At 42.6% G+C, this 19,791-nt stretch overlaps 1 protein-coding gene across 4 annotated transcripts in view; it reads left to right on the forward strand.

Annotated features, from left to right (window-relative positions):
• LOC118019569 (AT-rich interactive domain-containing protein 5B) overlaps positions 1-19,791 on the forward strand; it is a 179,538-nt gene that overhangs the window by 152,537 nt on the left and 7,210 nt on the right. For all 4 annotated transcript variants that reach the window (XM_035018913.1, XM_035018920.1, XM_035018930.1 and 1 more), the window contains 2 exons: positions 1,172-1,269; positions 17,147-17,345. In XM_035018913.1, the coding sequence (XP_034874804.1) occupies positions 1,172-1,269; positions 17,147-17,345 (297 nt within the window). The remainder of the gene's footprint in view (positions 1-1,171; positions 1,270-17,146; positions 17,346-19,791) is intronic.

Genomic DNA, 19,791 nt, shown 5'->3' on the forward strand with positions numbered 1-19,791 from the left:
CCTCGGCTTGCTGCCTTTAGCCCCTAAGTGAACTCAGCTGGCAGCTCTGCGGGTATATTTCAAAAGAAGCCCCGGGGTCAGATTGTAGCCACTGCCAGGCACACCTCGGCCACACCCTGCCCCCTGCACATTCCAATAACAGAGTTTTCCTGGAACTCTGTTGAGAAACGTTCACAAGGACCTCAGAATGGGCTCTGTCTCCTCGTTTCAAGGAAGTACTAGACTTGCTCGGATGTAGTAGATGACGTGGTTTCCCCAGATTAATCATTTGCCAGATGATGCATCTGTTCTTTTGTAAAATCTTAATTTACGTGCAAAAAAAAATTAAAGAGGGGAATTAAACAGGACCAGGGTATGCTGTTGGGTAGATTGCAAGCTGCCAGGTTCTGTTCACCCAGCTCCCCAGTAGACATAAGCTCGCATTTTCACTTCGGAAGTTGTTCGTTTTCCTAGCATTGGACTGATAGCCCGTTTTCCTGACCTAAGGGAATAAAAATAAACAGGTTGCAACATATACAGTTTCAGATTTAGGTTTTGTTTTGGTGGTTAGAGGAGCTGGATTAAAAATATAGCCAGAGATGACTGCAAATTCCATAAGCAATTTGATCAATTGAATTAATTTATGTAGTAATTTTATTTAGTGTTTGAAGTGGCCAACACAGCACACAGGTCAAAAATCGGAAGATACAAAAGCAAGTTTGGTGCAAAGCCTCTCTCTTTTCCTCTATCCTTGGCCACCCATTTCCCCGCCCCTTAAGCAACCAGTGTTCATTCTGATTCATTTAAACTGATACTTTAGCTGAAATCTTATTTTATTTGGATGCTTTATCAACATGACCTAAAGGATCAGAGTATGAGTTTGGGTCCTCGGGGGTGGGGTGGGGTGGGGGGAATAGCTACATAAAATATCCAGGGAGATGCCTTAGAGGAAATGCTCTAAGAGTGACACAATATAGAACCCAAAGCAGAATTCCATGTTTATTGTCAAGAAAAGTACCACAAGAGAGATCCCCCTGTGAAACCCCGAGTCTCCCCGTATACTTATCTGGACTTCTCTGTCTCTGGGTTTCCAGAACAGACTGTCCTCTTCTGCCTGTTGCATTTGTACTGAATCCTGGCACTGTGAATCTCCTATGATGCAAGATTGAATTTCCCGTTGCCATTTTTTCAGATAACAGCCCGCCGACAATGGAAGCACATTTATGATGAATTAGGCGGTAATCCTGGGAGCACCAGCGCCGCCACTTGCACCCGCAGGCATTATGAAAGGTAAGAAGCCCCTTCTTGTAAAGTCCTTGCTTAATTAAAAGTGTGTTCATTCAGGGACGCCTGGGTGGCTCAGTTGGTTAAGCGTCTGCCTTCGGCTCAGGTCATGATCCCGGGGTCCTGGGATCGAGCCCCGCATCGGGCTCCCAGCTCCACGGGGAGCCTGCTTGTCCCTCTGCCTCTGCCTCTCTCTCTATCTCTCATGAATAAATAAATAAAATCTTAAAAAAAAAAAGTGTGTTCATTGGAAGACACTTTTGGGGAAGGATAAGATAAGGGGAAGTCTGAAGGACCTTTCTGGAAATAGAAAATATCCTCTGGCATTTTACCTTGCATACCGCCTTGTGATTTTTTTAGGGGACATGGCTTTCTCTGGTTACAGGGGCTAAAATTAGATGTTCTTTTAGTTTGGTTTTATCCTGTGACCACCTATTTGACAATACCTTTTTATTTTTCCCCCACAAGCCTAGATTACTCAGTACATTCTTCGTAGGTTCATGTACTGGGAGAACCTTCAGCTTCTGGAAATCCTAAGTCTGCAGTGTTACTATGGGGTTGCCATGTAACCATATGGACATTGAAATGTTTTAATATTGAACGTATTAATACTGAAAAGTACGCACTTCTTTAATAAGGAAATTGGCCCCAGATAAGATCCATTGGGTTTTTTTCCCCATCTTGGTATTTTTTTTCTTCTATGGCTATGCTGTTGACCAAGAAAATCCTTTCTTGCCAAGCTTTGCATGGTTCAGTTTTCTAACACTTTCAGCCTCTCTCAGAAGGTGATGATCATGCAAACAAGAGGTAATGCTGCCTTAGCTGTTGTGAAGCTTCTCTCCACAGGAGTGTTTCCCCTTTGCATTAGGACTGTCGGTGCCCACAGCAGTGCAGGTCTGTTAGCAGATTCCTGCGTTACCCTTGCTCTGTGCTTCCAGTCCATCTTTAATTTGTTAGGGTCACACCAACTTCTTTATCGCTGGCATTTCATTTCCTTGCTGACATGTTGACTGACTCAGCAGCCTGGTTTCAAATTCAGAGCTTGTAAGATCCAAGCAGAGGGTGTGTGTGTGTGTGTGTGTGTGTGTGTGTGTGTGTGTGTGTGTCTGTATGTTTTAATAACCGTCATGGATGGAACGAAGTCAAGACACAGCTGAACAAACAGGCCAGTTAGCTTGCTAGTTTGAAAGGTAAAACAGAACTGCTAAGTGTGACGGCTGCTCTTTCCAAGTTCATTACCATTCCAGCTTCAACCCAGATGGATCCTACAAATGCATCTCCAGATACTGTTATCTAGAGGATCACCTCTCAGTCATATTTTGTTAAGTTTTAGTTATATTTTTATCTGTGTTGCATTTAGCGTAGAGCCCTGTTAGGATAGCCATTCAATGAAACTTAGAAAGTTTTTGTAGATATAATCATAGTAAACTAGGCTGGGTTTAGTAACCCATGAAAAATCCCCACAAAGTAGTAGCAAGAGATTGCCTTACTTGTCGGGGTAATGATCCACAAGGATTTTTTTTTTTTTTAATGGTAACAGGAATTCAAATTATTACTCTTCCTAGCATTGTTTTCAGTATACTACATCAGTTTTTCAAATGTGAGTGTTATTTCTCTCAGTATTTAATATAAAACCTACATTCTCACTGGACATAACAGGGGCACCACTGAAATCCTAGTACAAAATAGCATCAGTATCTCAGGTGAGTGTTGTGTAAAGAGCACGGAAGGGAACACATTCAGCTTAGTGTTGACTTCTGAGTCCAGGCTTTAATCAGAGCATTTTCATTAGAAACTCTGTCTGTATTTTCAACTCTGTCTATATGTTCGCTGATAGTGAACCTCCCGTACCTCCATCTGCAAATGTTCCCGACACCTGAATCATCAAACTTCAAAGATCACATAGTTAAAATTTGCAAAAAAGAGCGTATCTCAACTGTTAGCTAGTTTACCCAGTTAAAGAATGAAAATTAATCAAACATATTACAGAGCATCGCATGGTCAAAAAACAGATTAGGTTTGGGATGGAAAAAGGATTGGGTCTGATAGTAGAGTGAGTGTGTGTGTGTATAATGAACTCAAGCAGTTATGTGGATGAAAATAGCCTCAATCTTAAATGAAATACCAGGATATATTCTTTTGAAGACTGTACTTTGTTTCATGATTTACCTCATCTGGAGTAGTAGAATCCCAAATGCCTTCAATCAGTCAAATTGGAAAATTCTAGTCGAGATACCTCAAACTTTAGCTACTAGGAAACATTATTTAAGATTCTTTAAAAATGTCTCTTCTCTCCTCATTCTTGGGAGTAAAGGAGTATTTCATATAGGTTTGGTCTCCCACTGGATTAAATTTTTTGAAAGGCTATGTCACCCACTCTGCTAAATCTAGAATTTGTTGGGTCAGTGTGTATCAGTCGGGATGCAGTAAGGAAAATAAAAACCACACCAGGAGGGGCACCTCGGTGGCTCAGGTGTTGAGTGTCTGCCTTTGGCTTAGGTCATGATACCAGGGTCCTGGGACTGAGCCCCGCATCAGGCTCCCTGCTCGGCGGGAAGCCTGCTTCTCCCTCTCCCACTCCCCCTGCTTGTGTTCCCTCTCTCGCTATGTATCTCTCTGTCAAACAAATAAATAAAATCTTAAAAAAAAAACAAAAACTACACCAGGTATTCAACAAAGAGAATCTACTATAGGGAATTATTAAAACAAACGTAAAGCACAATGTTAATATGGAGGAAATAACCACAGGTTCCCTGGGGTCAAGAGAATAGGAGAAAGGGGGTTAGGGTGTTGCCACCCAGAAGTTTAGAGAGTATGCCTCACAGAGCTGGGGTTCAGATTCCTCCCTGGGAGAGGCTCCCAACCACTGCTGATCATTATTGAGCTCAGAGGTGGAACACCACGGAGCTAGGCTCAGACCTGAAGAGGCAGTGCTCCCTGGCTGGTGCTGGACCTCAGAGCAAATGCCATAAAACTGTTCTGGGATTGTTGACAGAAGCTAAAGGCTGGAACCAACTGCTGCTGCTAAATTACTGTTGGGTTGGCCCTGAAATGAACAGCAAGCAAAATAGAAAGAAGGAGTCCTTCCTCCCCTCCCCTGGGCTCCTCGGGCCCCATTTGCAGGACCCCAAAAGGAAGACAGCTGATAAAAGAGACATGTAATCTGCAGAATCCCAGTCCCAGCATCATCAAGCAGAGCACAGAAGAGTAGATTTGGGGCTGAGACAACAGTCAACCGCCAAGTGGGACCCCCAATATGGAAATCCCTACACAGAGATAGAAACCCAGGTTAGAACACAGCTGTCCCGGGTCAATTAGCAAGGTCCTTCATCCTTCCTTGTATATCCTTTCACCATCTAGGCCCCTTTCACATTGCTGAGATCAGATACAAGGGGTGTCTTGAGTGGTTAGTAGTTAACAATAGTGAAGTACTAAAATTTGCAGATAATTGACTCAAAAAAAAAAAAAATGAGACTCCAGGGGGCGCCTGCATGGCTCAGTTGGTTAAGTGGCTGCCTTCAGCTCAGGTCATGATCCCAGTGTCCTGGGATGGAGCCCCACATCAGGGTCCCTGCTCAGTGGAGCATCTACTTCTCCCTCACCCTCTCCCTCCCCCCGCTCATGCTCTCTCTCTCTCTCAAGTAAATACATAAAATCTTAAAAAAAAAAAAAAAAAAGGAGACTCCACTTAGAATTATACCAGACTCACTCATTTTGAGCCAATCATAATCTGAAAGGAATCACCTATGTTCCTGTGTGTTGTGATCGGGAGAAAAGTCTGGGGGCAACTTCTCTGGCTGTCTTACGTCTTACTTCTCTTTACTGGTTCTACCAGAGAAGGGCGGAGGACACTCAGATCTGTCCCAGGGATGAGAAAGTGTTCTGCTTTGGTCAAAGAAGAGGCTGAAGCTCTTGGCTAAAACTGTGCTTAGAGGACTTGGTAGATTGCATTCCTTCTTGCTAGTTACAGGCTACCCTAACACAAAACAGACAGAACTAGATTGGTGAAGGGCCACCGTTTTCAAGAAGGTTGAAGAAGTTGAAAAAGATCAGGATGTTGTGGGCAAACATCTAGTCTGGAGATGCCCGTGGACATGTTTCAAACCTTTCCCATCAGATCAGGGTGACCAAGTTCATCCTGTGCAACCAGTCATCTCGTGTTCTTCTTTTCACCCCAATATGCAGACGTGGTCCTTTTCCTATTTCCCTACCACCAGCTTTGCTTCCCTCGAAGATGAAGAAGAAATGAGTGCTCTACTATGCATTATCCACTGATTTATTTTTCATGTGGTGCGGTTCATGTTTCCAGTAAATGTTTTCATTTTCCAACAAGAAAAAAGTAGCTGGTTCCTCAGTAAATATTACTTGTATATTAGTTGGGCACTTTTGGTTTATTAATGAGTGTAATAATGAAAGTGTGGGTTGTTGAAAAGAATCAATGGGTGTTTTTATTTAAGGCACAGCAGAAATGGTACAATGCCTGTGAATGCATCATTGTCGCTGAAGGCCTGACTCGTCCAAACTTGCCTCTGATTGGTTTAAATCAAATAGGTCCAAGCACTTCATAAAAATGTCTTTGTCAGCCTGGTGTTGCTTCCAAACCTATTCATCTCTGTCAGTTTTTAATATTAGTACCAGGCTCCTGGCCATAGTCCATTACTACTGTACTTAATTGCTCATGTTACAGCTGATCACCAATATAAAAAGCATTAATGTTTCCCCATCGCGAGACTGTTGCTATGTGGATGTCTCAAACTCAGCAAAGCTCATGAAGTGTGGTTATTCTAGACACTTCTTGCTTGGGATTTATAGTAAAGTTACTATAGGTTGTAACTCAGAGAAAAATGCCCACCTCTGGCTGGGCGGGACCCTTCTACGTAGAACATTTTCTTCCTTGTCTGACTCTCCATTTAAGGTGTCCCAAATCACCTTTCTGAGGAAAGGAATAAAAAAAAGGAAAATGGTTATTTTTATGGAATTCTCTTAGCTTGATTTTCTGGAATAGCAATTCACTTTAAAGACTTTGTTTTCACGTGCAGATGTGTTTTCCTTTTTAGAAAAATGTTTTTTAAGCACATGCAAGAGGCAAAAAAAAATCTTCACACAGAATACCAGATTACTGGTGTGAATTTTCCTGAACGAATTGTATGGTGTGTGTCTGAGGAGTACATGAAGTTGTTATTAAGGATGGAAAAAGGAACATTAAGGCAAAAGGACTTCATGATGTGCTTTTCTGAGTATTTAGAAAATCAAGATCAGAGACAAACGTATTTGTTTATGGGGGAAATGAGTAACGACGCTTCATCTTCATACATACATAATGCCCAATTTAGAATTCTCATCTTTTGCTTTTCCCATGAGCATTCCCCAGGCAAGACTGTCCTGCCGCAGGGCTGGGGTGCCTTCCTTCGCCGTGACTCGGGGTGAGCCGGACCCAAGCCAGATGCATCTGGGCAGAACCCGAGTGACAGTCAGCTAAACCTCTTGCCTTTCTTCTCTGAAGGTAGAAGGCAGAGCGTGGGAGGGTCACCTTTTGAGTAAGATAAATACGTGCTTTAAGGTAAATGCCAAAAAGATATCAAGTTCTAAGGAACTCAGCTAATCACTTTGTGAGGAAAAAGTCAAAGGGGAAAGTAAGGTGAGTTACAGCTTTCTTTATGTCCAGGACACAATGTGATGTAGTCTTGCTCATTTTGATACCCCTGAAGTTAATCAAGACCCAATTCAGAAAGACACGGGCAAGATCTCAGTATCTGAGATCTGAGAGGTGCCTCAGTCATCCTCTAGACCAATGTTCCTCGAGTGAGGCTTTCTGGCCCGTGTGTGCTCGTGTGAACAGAACAGTTAACAAATGAGTGTTATGTTATACTTACACAGCAGCCTGCCAGGATAATTTTATGTCCATTGAAAGTAATAAAACATTGGGGCTTATATTTTATGTGCCTTGCTTTAAATTTCATTTTTCTACTAATTCATTTTCATGAATTCTGAATTTTACAAAAGTGTCTGTCGGCAACAGACAGGAAATTTAAAAATCTAGTCCTTCCCGTCAGGTCGCTGAGGGAGCCTGGCTCCACACCACTGGTCACAACCTCAGATGTATATGGGGGAGGTGGTGCAGGTGGCCAGGTAGGAGAGTAGGAAGCTGGCACACATAGCCCAGGCCAGAGAGGCCCAGTGGGATCAGCCAACACCATTGTCTTGGGCAGATGGAGGCTCAGTACTGTCAGACCTTCCATGTTTTCTTGATAACTTTTATGTGAAGTCACCTGGCTTACAAATACTAGATCCAGGATTTCTGAAAATATTTTACACAAGTTAAACTAAACACACCCCACGGCAAAGGTAGCCTACAGGCTGCCAAGTTCTGTGAGGACTGAACCATCTTTGGCACTGGGCTAATCCAGTCTCTGCACAAATGCCCTGCGGTTGGGGGGCAAGAAAGAAGAGCCACCATTGAAGGTGCTTTTCATCTAAACACTCTGCCACGTGCTGAGCAAGACACTTTCTGTGGCTGCCCATTGACCCGACCTTGCCTTCTGAGGCTGACTCTTTCAGTGCATGCCATTTCCTTGGTGATGGGCCTCCATAAGCTTGGCTCCTCTCTCACTTCAAGTCCTCCTAGTCCATTCAGCCATGCCTCAGAGCACGACTTACGGATTTTCACCAGCTTGGCCTGCTGTCATGTGGATGCCTCCAATCTGTGTTACTCAGGCTACCCAAAGCGATTCCAGATAGAGCATATCGTACCTCTTGGGATGTAGCGGGATCAGTCTATCGACATAGCCTAAGATTACATTTGAAATTGGTGAGAAGCCCTCTCCTAGTGGCTGGTTTCTTTTTCTGGGGTAGGATAGATTTGCCATTTGAGTGACTGCCTTTTTCCTTTGCTGCTGCCCTCAAGAGCCAGTGGGTGTTTTTTGAACGTCTACCACATGCACAGCACCCTCTGGGATAATGCAAACGTATGAGCCAGAGAGTCTGGAATAGGGCTGGCAGACGATGAGGAGGTGCCCATGCTACCACATTCATGGCAGAAATTGCGAAGGGAACATGAAACTGCTTTCCATGAGCTCAAGCTCAGCTTCAGAACCCTTCTCAGTATGGCACCCCCAGGCCATTACTACCGACTCATTAGAACCGGAAGGTGCTGTGATCCTTGGCTTACCTAACTTATCATACGATCCGACTCATAGTCCATACATACCTGAAAGAGAGTTAGATACTTAAGGCTATAAAAAACCTCAGGTAAGTAAGTAATTGATACAAATAGCAAGTTCAACAGGGATCAAAGGAGAAGAGCAGATTTTCTGCTGGAATGAGCAAAGTCTTCCAAGAGGATCTAGACTTTGAACTCGATCTTAAAGTGTTAGGTTATAACTTGAGGATCATCATATATTGCTTAAAATATTCAGCTGTTGAATTCGAGACCAGTGAAGATACTAATTTTGAGGATATGGATCATGGGCTCTTGCTTTCCTGGAGTCTCCCCAGTGCACTCAGGACAGCATCATGAACATATCAGGGACTCAGGGATTAGGGGTTGAATGAATTAAATTAAGTCCAAACAAAAAGGATAGTTTCCTCTAGGAAATGTGTGTCAGGAGGTAGGGAATAAGGTGGTAGAAGAAGCTGTCAGGTGAATACTAAGGCTGAATTTCCAAACTGGATACACCCAAGGCAGGTATTACAGTTTATCTTCTCAGTGTCTATTGACTGTCTTGCCCCGAAGTCCAATGGGTAGACCATGCCCCATCCTCACCCATGGGCACCCATGGTGGAGTTGACTGGTCTATGGACTTGCAGCTCCTTTCTAAACACTGGCTTGGTGATGGGGGCTCTGGCCAATGGGCACAGCGAGTAGCCGTCTGCAGCACTGCCACATACGCCCTCTCATCAACCTTTCCCCAAACCCGCAGAAGGCTTCCTGGCTCTTATCCACAGCCAGCAGCCCTGGGAAAATCTAACAAGGTGCCAAGATTCAGGCAGGCTGAGGCACAGCCACTGCTCTTCTGTCTACACCCCACCAAGCTTGTTCTTGGAGACCTCCAGAATTTCTCCTGAAAGGACAGTCCGATAACTTCATAAGCAAAAGCCTCCCTCTATATCACTCAGCATGCTTAAAATGCTCTGATACCTTTCCAATGCCTGGATATTTCAAGAAACTTTTAAAAAGGAAAACAAAGCCCTCGCCAGGCCCTGGAGTAGAAAAACTGGTTTCTGTTTAAAAAAAAATAAACAACAGCCTTTGAAAAAATCTCTATTTAAAAATTCTTAAATTTGCCTCTAAATGCAAGTTGTAATTAATAGAAGTCAGAGTTTACACTCTAGAGTGTAAAAACACCCTCGGGCACAAACTAATCAAGTGTGTGTGTCATGCTGTAAACTACAGCAAGCTCTTTGTTTGACCCAAAAAAAAAAAAAAAAAAAAAAGCTTGCCAAACAGCAGTTTTTGTCAGACTCCTTTATTGTCTCACTTTTGTTTTCTCCCTACCACCCCCCTACTCTCACCCCTTTGAACCTGGCTATAGTATTTAAGAAACTTTGCAGGTCCGATGTTTTATTGATAGTTTTCATCAAGCATGAATTTAAATGTGAGAATAGATTAGGTGTCTTAGCCCCTTTTCTTTTTGATAAATAACAAGAGGTTTCTACTTATGATTTTCTGTCCTCAGGGCTTTATCATTAAGATTAAATAACTGTACTCTCAAGCATGCCACTGCACAAACATCTTTTCAATTACGTGAGTAACAGATGCCTTCACAAAGGAACTATTGAAAATTCAGAGAGCCTGTTTCCAAAAAAGAGAGAAAAAAAGTATCAGATGATAGAAGAATGTAATTGTTTACCATTAAAATATATCCTTAACTCTTACACTGAAAACCTCTTGGAACATTTTGGTTTTATACAAGTTATTACAAAGTTCGATCAAAATAATAAATGTCGGGGGAATTGTTGAACATTTCAGAAGCTCTGTAACCTCTGGTATCTCACATACGTGGGACCCAAATGCCATAGTTGTTTGCTTGTTTTTACACAATGGACACTGCCTGCCTTCGTTGGTGGGGTGCTCACTATGTTGAAAACACTGTAGTTACATTTGTCTATTAATCTTGAAATAATGTTCATCTGCCCTTGAAATGGATCCATGCAACTGGATTCTGAGTTAGTCATTGTTTTGCTGCTGGCACTCTGGAGGGCTGAGTGCTGTGTATGGTCTGTGTCCTCTGTTGTGAGCATGTATTTCAATCCCTGGGGCATAAAGTCGGCCTTTCTGAAATCCATCCCAAGGTCTTCAGTTGAAAGGCCTGGGGCTAACATTGGTCTAGACCCTTTTAGAAGTGGCAAGGAGGCATCATAGAAGCAAAGCCCCTGAGGAGCTTTCGTTCTAGCTGGGGAGGCCATGAGAACCTCAAGTGTGTGTGTAAAATTAAGTGCTACAGGCTGGAATTCATCGAGGATATGGTTCTTGAGTTTCTCCTGATCCAACCAGAGTCGCCACCTTTTAGAGAATCTTGGCCTAGTTATCCTGGCGTTTTGTAAGAGGAGCACTGTGCCCAGTGCCCGAGCCACAGGGCTGCTTCTGTTGTAATGGGTTGACTCTTTGTGGAATGGCCTCTGAGAAAAGGAGAATGCTCACCCTGATTTTTTTAGTGCCTTAAGGGCTTAGGGTTCTCTTAAGCTAGGGATGATCAGTTCAATACCTCCTCATTGGTGGTGCTTTTTAGACAAGATATGAAAATGCACTACTACCCTGCTGATATGAAGGCAGCTCAGAGAGGCAGGCCGATCTGTGTTTGAACTCAAATTTTGGCACTTAATAGCTGCATGCCTTTGACTAGTCATTTAGTTATTTCACTCTGAACCTCAATTTCCTCATCCATGAGATGAGGATAAAATAATGTATCTGTATATACTTCTTTTTGTAATGGTTGGACGTAAGGTATGCAAAATGCCTGGTATTAAGAGGCACTTAATACATGGTGGACACTATTAATATCGTAATGCCTAATCAATATATAAGAACAACCAGAAGTTGTCCTCCCCACCCTCCCACCTCACCTTTTCACCAAGATCCTCGTAGACCAACACAACTCCAGTTCAGGGGTCCTGCTGTCCTCAAGCTACCTCTCTCATGTTGACAATCCTTTATAGGAGTCAAGCTGCCATCTTGCTGGCAGGCTCCTTTTTTTCTTTCTTTGCTTAGGGTTACAGCCACTCCAGGACCATAGAGGAAGGTGTCAGAGTCATTAATGGGTCTAAGAAACAACTCTCCCACCACTTCCAGGGGCAAAGAGACAGAATTAGTGCCTTCAAAAAAGTTTCTCATTCACCTTCTACTGCCTCTTGAGTAGGTAGTGGTAGGCAGGTAATTTTCCCAAGAAAGAGCTTTTCTGAAGACAAGTGGCCATGTATTGTTGTTGATAATAATGGGCCACAGACCTTTTGGGTATCTTACACAGAATACAAATGATGTGATTTATACCCACTTCCTCATTGAAGAGCTCGGTACAGTTTACCCTTGGTGAGCTCATCTAAGCTAAGTCTTTTATACAGAATCCATGCGGCATTCTCCCGTTGCTTTCTTGGCTCACATGAGTCCTGCCTTGGGCTCAATTCTCTGTGACCTACATGTCAGCACGGACTCTCGCTCCATGGTTTGATGCTCAAAGCCTTCAGTTCACCTCTTCATCTGTTGGAGGGGGATACTGGAGACATTTTTCTCAGCTCTCTTGGTTACTGATATTTTGCTTCTCACACTCTGCACACTATTTTTTCTGCTTTACAGGAACTCACACCATAAAACCAAGGAGATCTTTACCCAGGGCCCACATCTTTCTCAGATGGAGCTTGGCTTTTAAAAGGACAGGAACAAAGTTTCTTCTGTACTCAGTGAGTGTTGTGCCCACTGAGGAAACATCCCACTTTTGTGCACACTGGCGTAGCACATTTGTGTACTTGACTTTGGTCGTGGTGCCTATCACCCAAAGGCTCTTTGGCCATCTTGGTCGTGGTCTGGAACCCTGAGAGGTGAACCGTATGTGAGATTAGAAACTTTCTATTCTTCTTGGAACCTTAACCAGTGTGCATACATCACCTTCAAACAAGAAAAATATACCTTCTATTGGCTCCATATTTGGTGAAAGATTGCTTCCCACACTTCGCAGTGAAGTTATATTTTCAATTTCTGGCTGAGAAGGGAAATGTCTGGCCAAGCCTTAGAATTTATCAACCCTGGAATCAGCTTGGAGGTATAATGACTTCATCTGGGATCAGATCAGGTCCGAAGCCCCAGTGGAACCAATATGTCATTTCTTTTCTACGACTGTGAAAAAAACCTAATACGTGTAAGAATAGCAGTAGCATTTTTGCCCTGACCTGCACACCAACTTTTTTTCCCTCTGCCCCTAAGATATTCTGTTCCAAGGGCACCAGCAGATCTTTGGGCCTAGACTTTTTCACACGTCTGATGCCCTAAAAGTGTCTACAGGGTAGCGAGGGTGAGTTCGAGGATCAACTTGAACAACCTAAAAATTTCCTGCTTTTTTCCCCAACTCTCCAACAAATTTGAATCAGTTCTAGACAGTATTATAATATCGTTTTGCAGAGCTCTATAAATAGATGGATTCTCATTTCTCCTCCTAAGCACTATTTGCTCAATGTTTTGGCCCCAAAGTTCAGTCATTCCATGCAGGCATTAATCAATACAGAAGATTATTAGTGGTTACTCGTTCAGATGAGATTTGACATTATTTTCCCTCTGCCTATGGGGAGGGAAGGGGGAAGGCTGCCTAATAAAGATGAAGAGTCTTTTCTTCTTTTGTATGAAATGCAAATGATGAGGACATGTGCCATACACAGTTCTGGAGTGTGAGGCTGCCGGTTTTTGTTGAGAAAGAGAGGCAAGACCCCGGAGGATTTTAGAATTTGTAAATATAAAATTATCTGCCTTGGTGTTTAAAGAGAATAATAAAAGGGAGAAAGAGTTGGCAGGTTGCCAGATTACTTACATTACAGTAATAGATTTGCTGACCCCTGATTCTGCTGTAGAGAAATGTATTGAATTTTTCATAATATCAGATGAGGCAGATCTAAAAACCTAGTAGACGGCGCACCATTATTTAACTTTAGATTTAACAAAGCCGAAATCTTTTCAAACCAGCAATTTCTTGTATGATGATAATTTAGTAGCTCAGATGCTAATAAATCAAGGTTATAATGCTATTGATTTGTTAATTTTAACTTGGGTTGATTTTGAGTCGTCTTTATTTTTAAAAAGGGAAAAAAGAGAAAGGAGAAGGAGAAAAAAAATCTTGCTTTCACAGTGACTGAATTTAATAAGAATCTTGGTGATAGCAAAAGGCCCCCCTACTGTTTCTGCTTTGGGGTGGAAAATGTTATTCTTGTATTATTCCTAGGGAAAATAAAATCTCATGCTGCTACAAATCTTATGCCTATGGAAAGATGTTATTTTTTAATACATGATGGCTTACCTATTTCAGAACCATTAATGGCTTCGTAAATAAGCATTTTGCTAATCTGAAATGTGAAATCTGGATAATAATAAAGGCCCATTTATCTGCCTAGCTTTCAATTCCCAGAGTAGATGTAGATCAGGGGTAAAAATCTCTCTGGATTTTCTAATGAATATATTGCTTCTCTTCCCCATTACTTCCGCCCACCTAAAACCCAGCCCACATTCTTAGAGTTGCAGCCCATTGAAAATATTTCTCCTGTGTAATGAGTTCTTGGGGGCTGGGGTGCATTTTTGCTTTTATCTGTATAGTTTAGAAACTGATTAAATCTTTGTTGTACTACAAATATTTGAGGAATAATCATCCGCAAGGCACAGGCATGTTGCATTATACTAGATTCTTGATACAGTATGAACCTCCTCAGCTTCCTGCATTGGGCAATGTTGACCTTAATATTGGCTAACCTGTTTGTAATGGTATCACATGTACGCTAAACGTTTAAATGTTCAGAAACCTATAATAGCTTTCATCCTCTTGCACTGTAAAAACTTCTAATAATCAAATGATAAGATCATATCCTGTGGGGTAATTGTGTTGTACTGTGACAGGATAACTGAAAAAACACTCAATGAAAATCGCACCAAACGGAAATCACTATATGAACAGCGATTGTTTGTGTGCTGGGCGAGACCGTGCCCTGTTCTTCAGGGCTTAGCTGGTCATATTTCTACTTGTTTCCTTTTAGCTGCTGCCTTTCTTGTTTTATTTTGGGAACCTTTTTTCCCTGAGCCACTATAATTATCTTTTAGTGATTTAGAAGGGGGGAGACCACTCAATCGACCTTTACACGCACACACACACACTCGCTCCCATAGACTCTCCCTCTGGAAGTCTTGAACAAGCAAGGCTTGTGTTTGGATTCAGTTTTACCTTAGTCATGCCTCTTTCCAGATACAAGAAACATTTAATTCCACATTTCCTGCTTCTGGCTTTAGGCCTTTGACCAGCAAAGTGAAATGTATTTTTTACTGCTGTCGACCAGCCAGCTGCTGAGTTGAGTGAAGAAGAAAAAAAAAAAAAGAAAGAAAGAAAAGAGGAAGAAAAAAAAAAAAAGGAATGAAATGGAAATGTTGCCCTGCTTCTTGAATTGGCAAAGTTGTGTGAGAAAATTCAAGTCTCCTTAGCGCCCACCCCTCTGGAGGGCCTGGTGGGGAGGTGAGGGGTCCTCTGGGGCCCGGGCTGGGTGTGTGCCCCACCCAGTTCTCTGCCTCCTCTCCCCCTCTCCCCTCACTCTCTGCAAGGCGGGCTCCTCAAGGTGTCGCCGGCTCAATAAGGAATGAAGTCAAGGGCAAGGGTGGTCCCAGCAAACAGCCACCGTCGGAATACCCAGACTTCAGTGCTGCTCGGGTTCCCATGGCAACCAAACACCAGTAAAACAAACCTATCTGTCCCAACAATAAAAAATGTTTTCATTAAAGTCTATTTAAAACATTTTTTTTCCAGTGTAAAATATTCGATGCCTTTCGCTCCCAGACAAAAATCCCCAACCTGCCGATGTTAAAGGGGATCAAGTCCCCGGCAGAACCCTGCAGATAAAAGGGATTGGGGTAAGGTTGGGGACTTTACAGACGAGACAGGATAAGTTCAAGTATGAACAAGATTGCTTTTTCCTCTCTTCTTCTGCTTAGTTATGCTTTTTATTATATAAACATTAACTGTAATATTACAGTGGGAAGCAGGTATTTGGCAGCCATATATTATTTTAGTAAGTCTACATAGAGAGAACAGTTTCCAGTTTTAGCAGCTGTAACATGTTTAAACTCAGTTTGTAATGGGATCTGAAGATAACTATTCCCCATGGGCTGTGTTGATCTTCATGGCTGGCCCACTGCCAGATGGAGGGCTCGAAACTATTATCCACGCCTCCTTGCACATACCTTGTCCGAGCATGCTCAGTAAATGAATTTTGTTTCTAATACGTTGTAAATTGGGATTTCATTTTCCCATAATTTACTTGGTATTTCATTGAACATTGAAATATTATCACAAATGCCCCCACGTCTGTACTCGCAAACCTGAACAGTTGTGTGTGTTTAAGGAGCTGAGATCCAGATTGCATGGTTAGAAACCAATTTCAGGATAGCTAACAGATATCCAAACCAAAGAAGTTTTTGCCTGGAAGTCTTAGTTTAAAAATAATTAGGGTTCCCAATATTTGAACAGATTTATGTTGTTTATAAGCCAAGTACATTTTCTTCACTGAGTCAACTTGTCTTATTTAAAACAAATTATGTTTGCTGTATTAAAGTTCATATTTTTAAGGCTGAGTCTTGTATTAATCCCACAGTGAGTCATTAATCATACCAAATGCATTATAAAAACTTTAATCACTGAAGTTGAAACTGAGATTGTAATGCAATCCATCCCTTTTAATTACATCAGCTATTTTTCCCTTTCAGATCAAGAGCTATGTCGCAAAGGGAAAACAGATTAAAACTAGAGCTGTTTGATGTTTCTCTTTTTAGAACAATTTTATGTACTTTGTTTTAAAAGTTATATAATTAAAGTGCTTGAATTTTTCAGCCCTCTGATTTTTGTGGCTTGAGTGGTCTGTCCTCCTTCCTTCTCCCCGGGGACCTCTTTTGTTTGGCACCCCAAAACGGAGCTCATTCTGGAATCCCCTGCCCGCCTCGGAGCTCAGTTGAAGACAGCTGTCTCTCAGCCCCACTGTGCTTGCTTCCCATTAGCCTCTTTATCTTAGGTGTCTGGTTTATATTTTGACATGAATGAAAACACACTCTGGAGGCAGGCAGAACGAGGTTCAAATGCCATCTCTAACAAACGATGTGATGCTGAGGCAAAGATGTGGAGATTACACGGAATAATCTACGTAGTGTATCTAGGACATTAACCTGGGGCATACCAGTACCTCCTAGAATATCATCCTCATGAGGTCAGGGCCTTTGAATATTTTGTTCACTGCTGTATCTCAGTGCCAGGAACCCGAAGCACACAGTAGGTGCTCCATAAATAACTGTCGGAAGAATGATCAAATGATGGTAGCCATCACGGGTGTTGCTATTATGCTGCGGTGCTGTTGTTAGCGCTTAGCCAGGTTCCATGTTAACCCATGTTAACTCTGGTTGCGTCCATTGGTATCTTTGGTGTATAGATCACAAAACCAGAAAGGTGTCTTGCAAAGGAGTCTGTAAGCTACCAGGTTCTGGTTTTGGACTTAAAAGTAGAGCCCTGAACTGTGGAGTGAGTTTCTAGAAATGCACTGGCGTCACTGGGGATGGAGTCATTCAATAAACCGTTTGTATGGAGAAGAGAAACTAAACCCCAATAGCTTCGATGCTCCTGGAATTGCCTCCCATGATGGATCATCTCTTCTGATATCCTTCCAGATTAATCCTGCCGTATGAAAGGTTTATTAAAGGAGAGGAAGATAAGCCCCTGCCTCCAATCAAACCTCGGAAACAGGAGAATAGTTCACAGGAAAATGAGAATAAAACAAAAGTATCAGGAACCAAACGCATCAAACATGAAATCCCTAAGAGCAAGAAAGAAAAAGAGAATGCCCCGAAGCCCCAGGAATCATCAGAGGTGAGTCGCCCTCCACAGAAATACCCATCCTGTCCCGGGTCTCCCAGAGCCCTGCGTCCACAGCCGGGTCCCTGCACCCCTGCAGCCCCAGACTGAGAACGGCCCCCATCTCAGCTTCACAGTTCCCCAGAGGGGGGATCTGTCAGTTTACTTGGGAGCTGTAAGGCAGTGCGTGCTATTGGATGGGGTAGGCCAGGAATAGGATCTAGAAAGATGGGAACATCCTGTGGAAAACTGAGAGCAAATGCCAGCTTTGAGATAGAAGGAGCCAGAGCTTCAGCTCTGTGAAGCCAAGGGGCTCCAGTGTGAAAGATGTGGCTTCTTTGTCATTTCACAGCCAGTCTATCTGAGGAGCTGGTGTGACTCTGAAACACGCTTTGTGGGTTCTAGCAAGGAGGGATGTTGAAATGATGGGCCATGTCTCTGCAGGACTATCCTCGAAACTTCAGAGACTCTTTTGCCTCCCATAATTGACCTCTATGCAACAGCCTTGGGTTGAGATCAATTTAGAAATATCTTAAGTACATATTTATAGGAGAATTTTGAAATTGTTCCTCTGAAACCACTATTATCTCTCATGTTAACAGGTAGTTTCTGAACCTTTTAAAACCAGCCCCAGCTGCCCACAGCCCCCGACAGCTCTTTGGTAGAAGCCATTACCCGTCAGTGTTCAGCCAGTCATGGAGGCTGATCTGGGCTCTGTTTCAACATGAATAATAAAAAACCCTGCTGCCCATAAAAAAAAAAAAAAAGAAAAGAAAAAAAGAAAGAACTTAGCAGCCACATTTGGAGACAGCATGTTCTAGGATCCAACCCCAGGGGGAATTTTGGTGCTGATATTAAACACCCCCTAAAAATCAGGTTTATAATGAACACATAAGAGACTCCCTAATTAAACACTGGCTTGAAACACGCACACACACACACACATAATGCACACTAACCTCCTAACTAGAAATTAACCTACCCAACTGACTCCTGTGTAAGAAGATACTACGAATACCAAGAAAAGACTTTGTTGTTTTTATTTTTGTTTCATAATTATTCTAAGCTTTAGTAATTAAAAAAATGGGGGGGGAAAAGATGATGCAGAGAGATTTCTAAACATCTGCAAGCTTGCAACATAAATGGCCAAAAGCAAGGAAATTCCAAGTTAAGGCTCACATTCCATTCTTCCTTTATCCTGTTGGCCTGGTGATTTATTATAGGGTTTTGGATCAGTGAGTTCTATTAGATACCATATTACAGCATTGCCAAAGCACCAGAGGACAAACTGAGGCCAGAAGCCAGCTGACCTTTGAGTGGCTCCACTTTGGGGACGAAGTTTGAAATGGTTGTTTTGTGAGGTGGGGGAGGAATCCTCAGCCCATTGCCCTGAAGCCCATCAGCGTGGGAGATGCCTATTGCCAAGATTAGGGCCCAGCTCCCTCCGGCTCACAGAAACCCTTAAAGCCTTCAGACTCCCTGTTTCTTATAGGTCCCAATGCCTCGGGGCATTGTAAGTATCTGGAGTGTCAAAGGGTATCATGGTCAGGTCATCTGAACGACCTGGAATCTCACACCCTCTCTAAGTCAACCGTATGGTAAGAATTGCTCCCCGCTTCCAACATAGACCCCTGTGTTTGACCAGGTGTATTTCTTCTCATTGACTGTGTGTTGGGGGTTTGAATTTTATTGTTGTCATTGGTGTTTTTATTGTCTTTAATTTTTGATGTTTTCAATACAAAGCAGTGAACTCAGTGGAGATAGGAGGGCTTATAAAGCTGTGCCAGGCAAACCCACTGTCTTCAGGTCACTAGACTGCAAGTTTCCTGGTGGGAAGGTACCATGTAACATGTCAAGGCAGACTGTTAAATGCCATCCTAGAAAAAGGGTCCTTTACTTTTTTCTGCCTAGCTTTCAGAGAACCCCTAAACCTGTTTTCCAGTGACAACCACAGACCTCCGTGTAACCAACGGCCTAGGTCACAGAAACTTCCATGAGACTGGGTATCCCCTGTAGCTTCACTTCAAACCACAGCCCCATCAGAAGCTAACATTTAAATGCAATTTGCCTTTTTCCCTTGCTGTACTCATTTTTCTGTATTTTCATGTAATGCATAAGCTCAAGAGACCAATGATGATTGTTAATGTAGAACAAGTAATGATATTTGTACTGGAAAAGGCAGCTATTAGTATGAAAGAGAGAAATCGAGAGAGAGAGAGGAAGGGAGGGAGAGAAGAAAAGAAAGACGATAAGCAAAAGCTCTTAGGTCTAACACATCCCTAAAACACAGGGATATCTTCAAGTAGATTTAAGGAGAAACATCTCTGAAAGGGTGTGATTCCTTAAAATGTCTGTTTCTATGCATCCCTACACCAGCATCCTCAATCTTACTCAAAGATGTTAATGTGTTCAACACTTCTTTTCTTAACAAAGAACAACGTTCAAGGGATGAGACTGGGGG

The sequence above is a fragment of the Mirounga leonina genome, unplaced genomic scaffold (genome assembly GCF_011800145.1).
Source record: "Mirounga leonina isolate KUSES-001 unplaced genomic scaffold, KU_Mleo_1.0 Mir_108, whole genome shotgun sequence".
NCBI classification, from domain to species: domain Eukaryota; kingdom Metazoa; phylum Chordata; class Mammalia; order Carnivora; family Phocidae; genus Mirounga; species Mirounga leonina.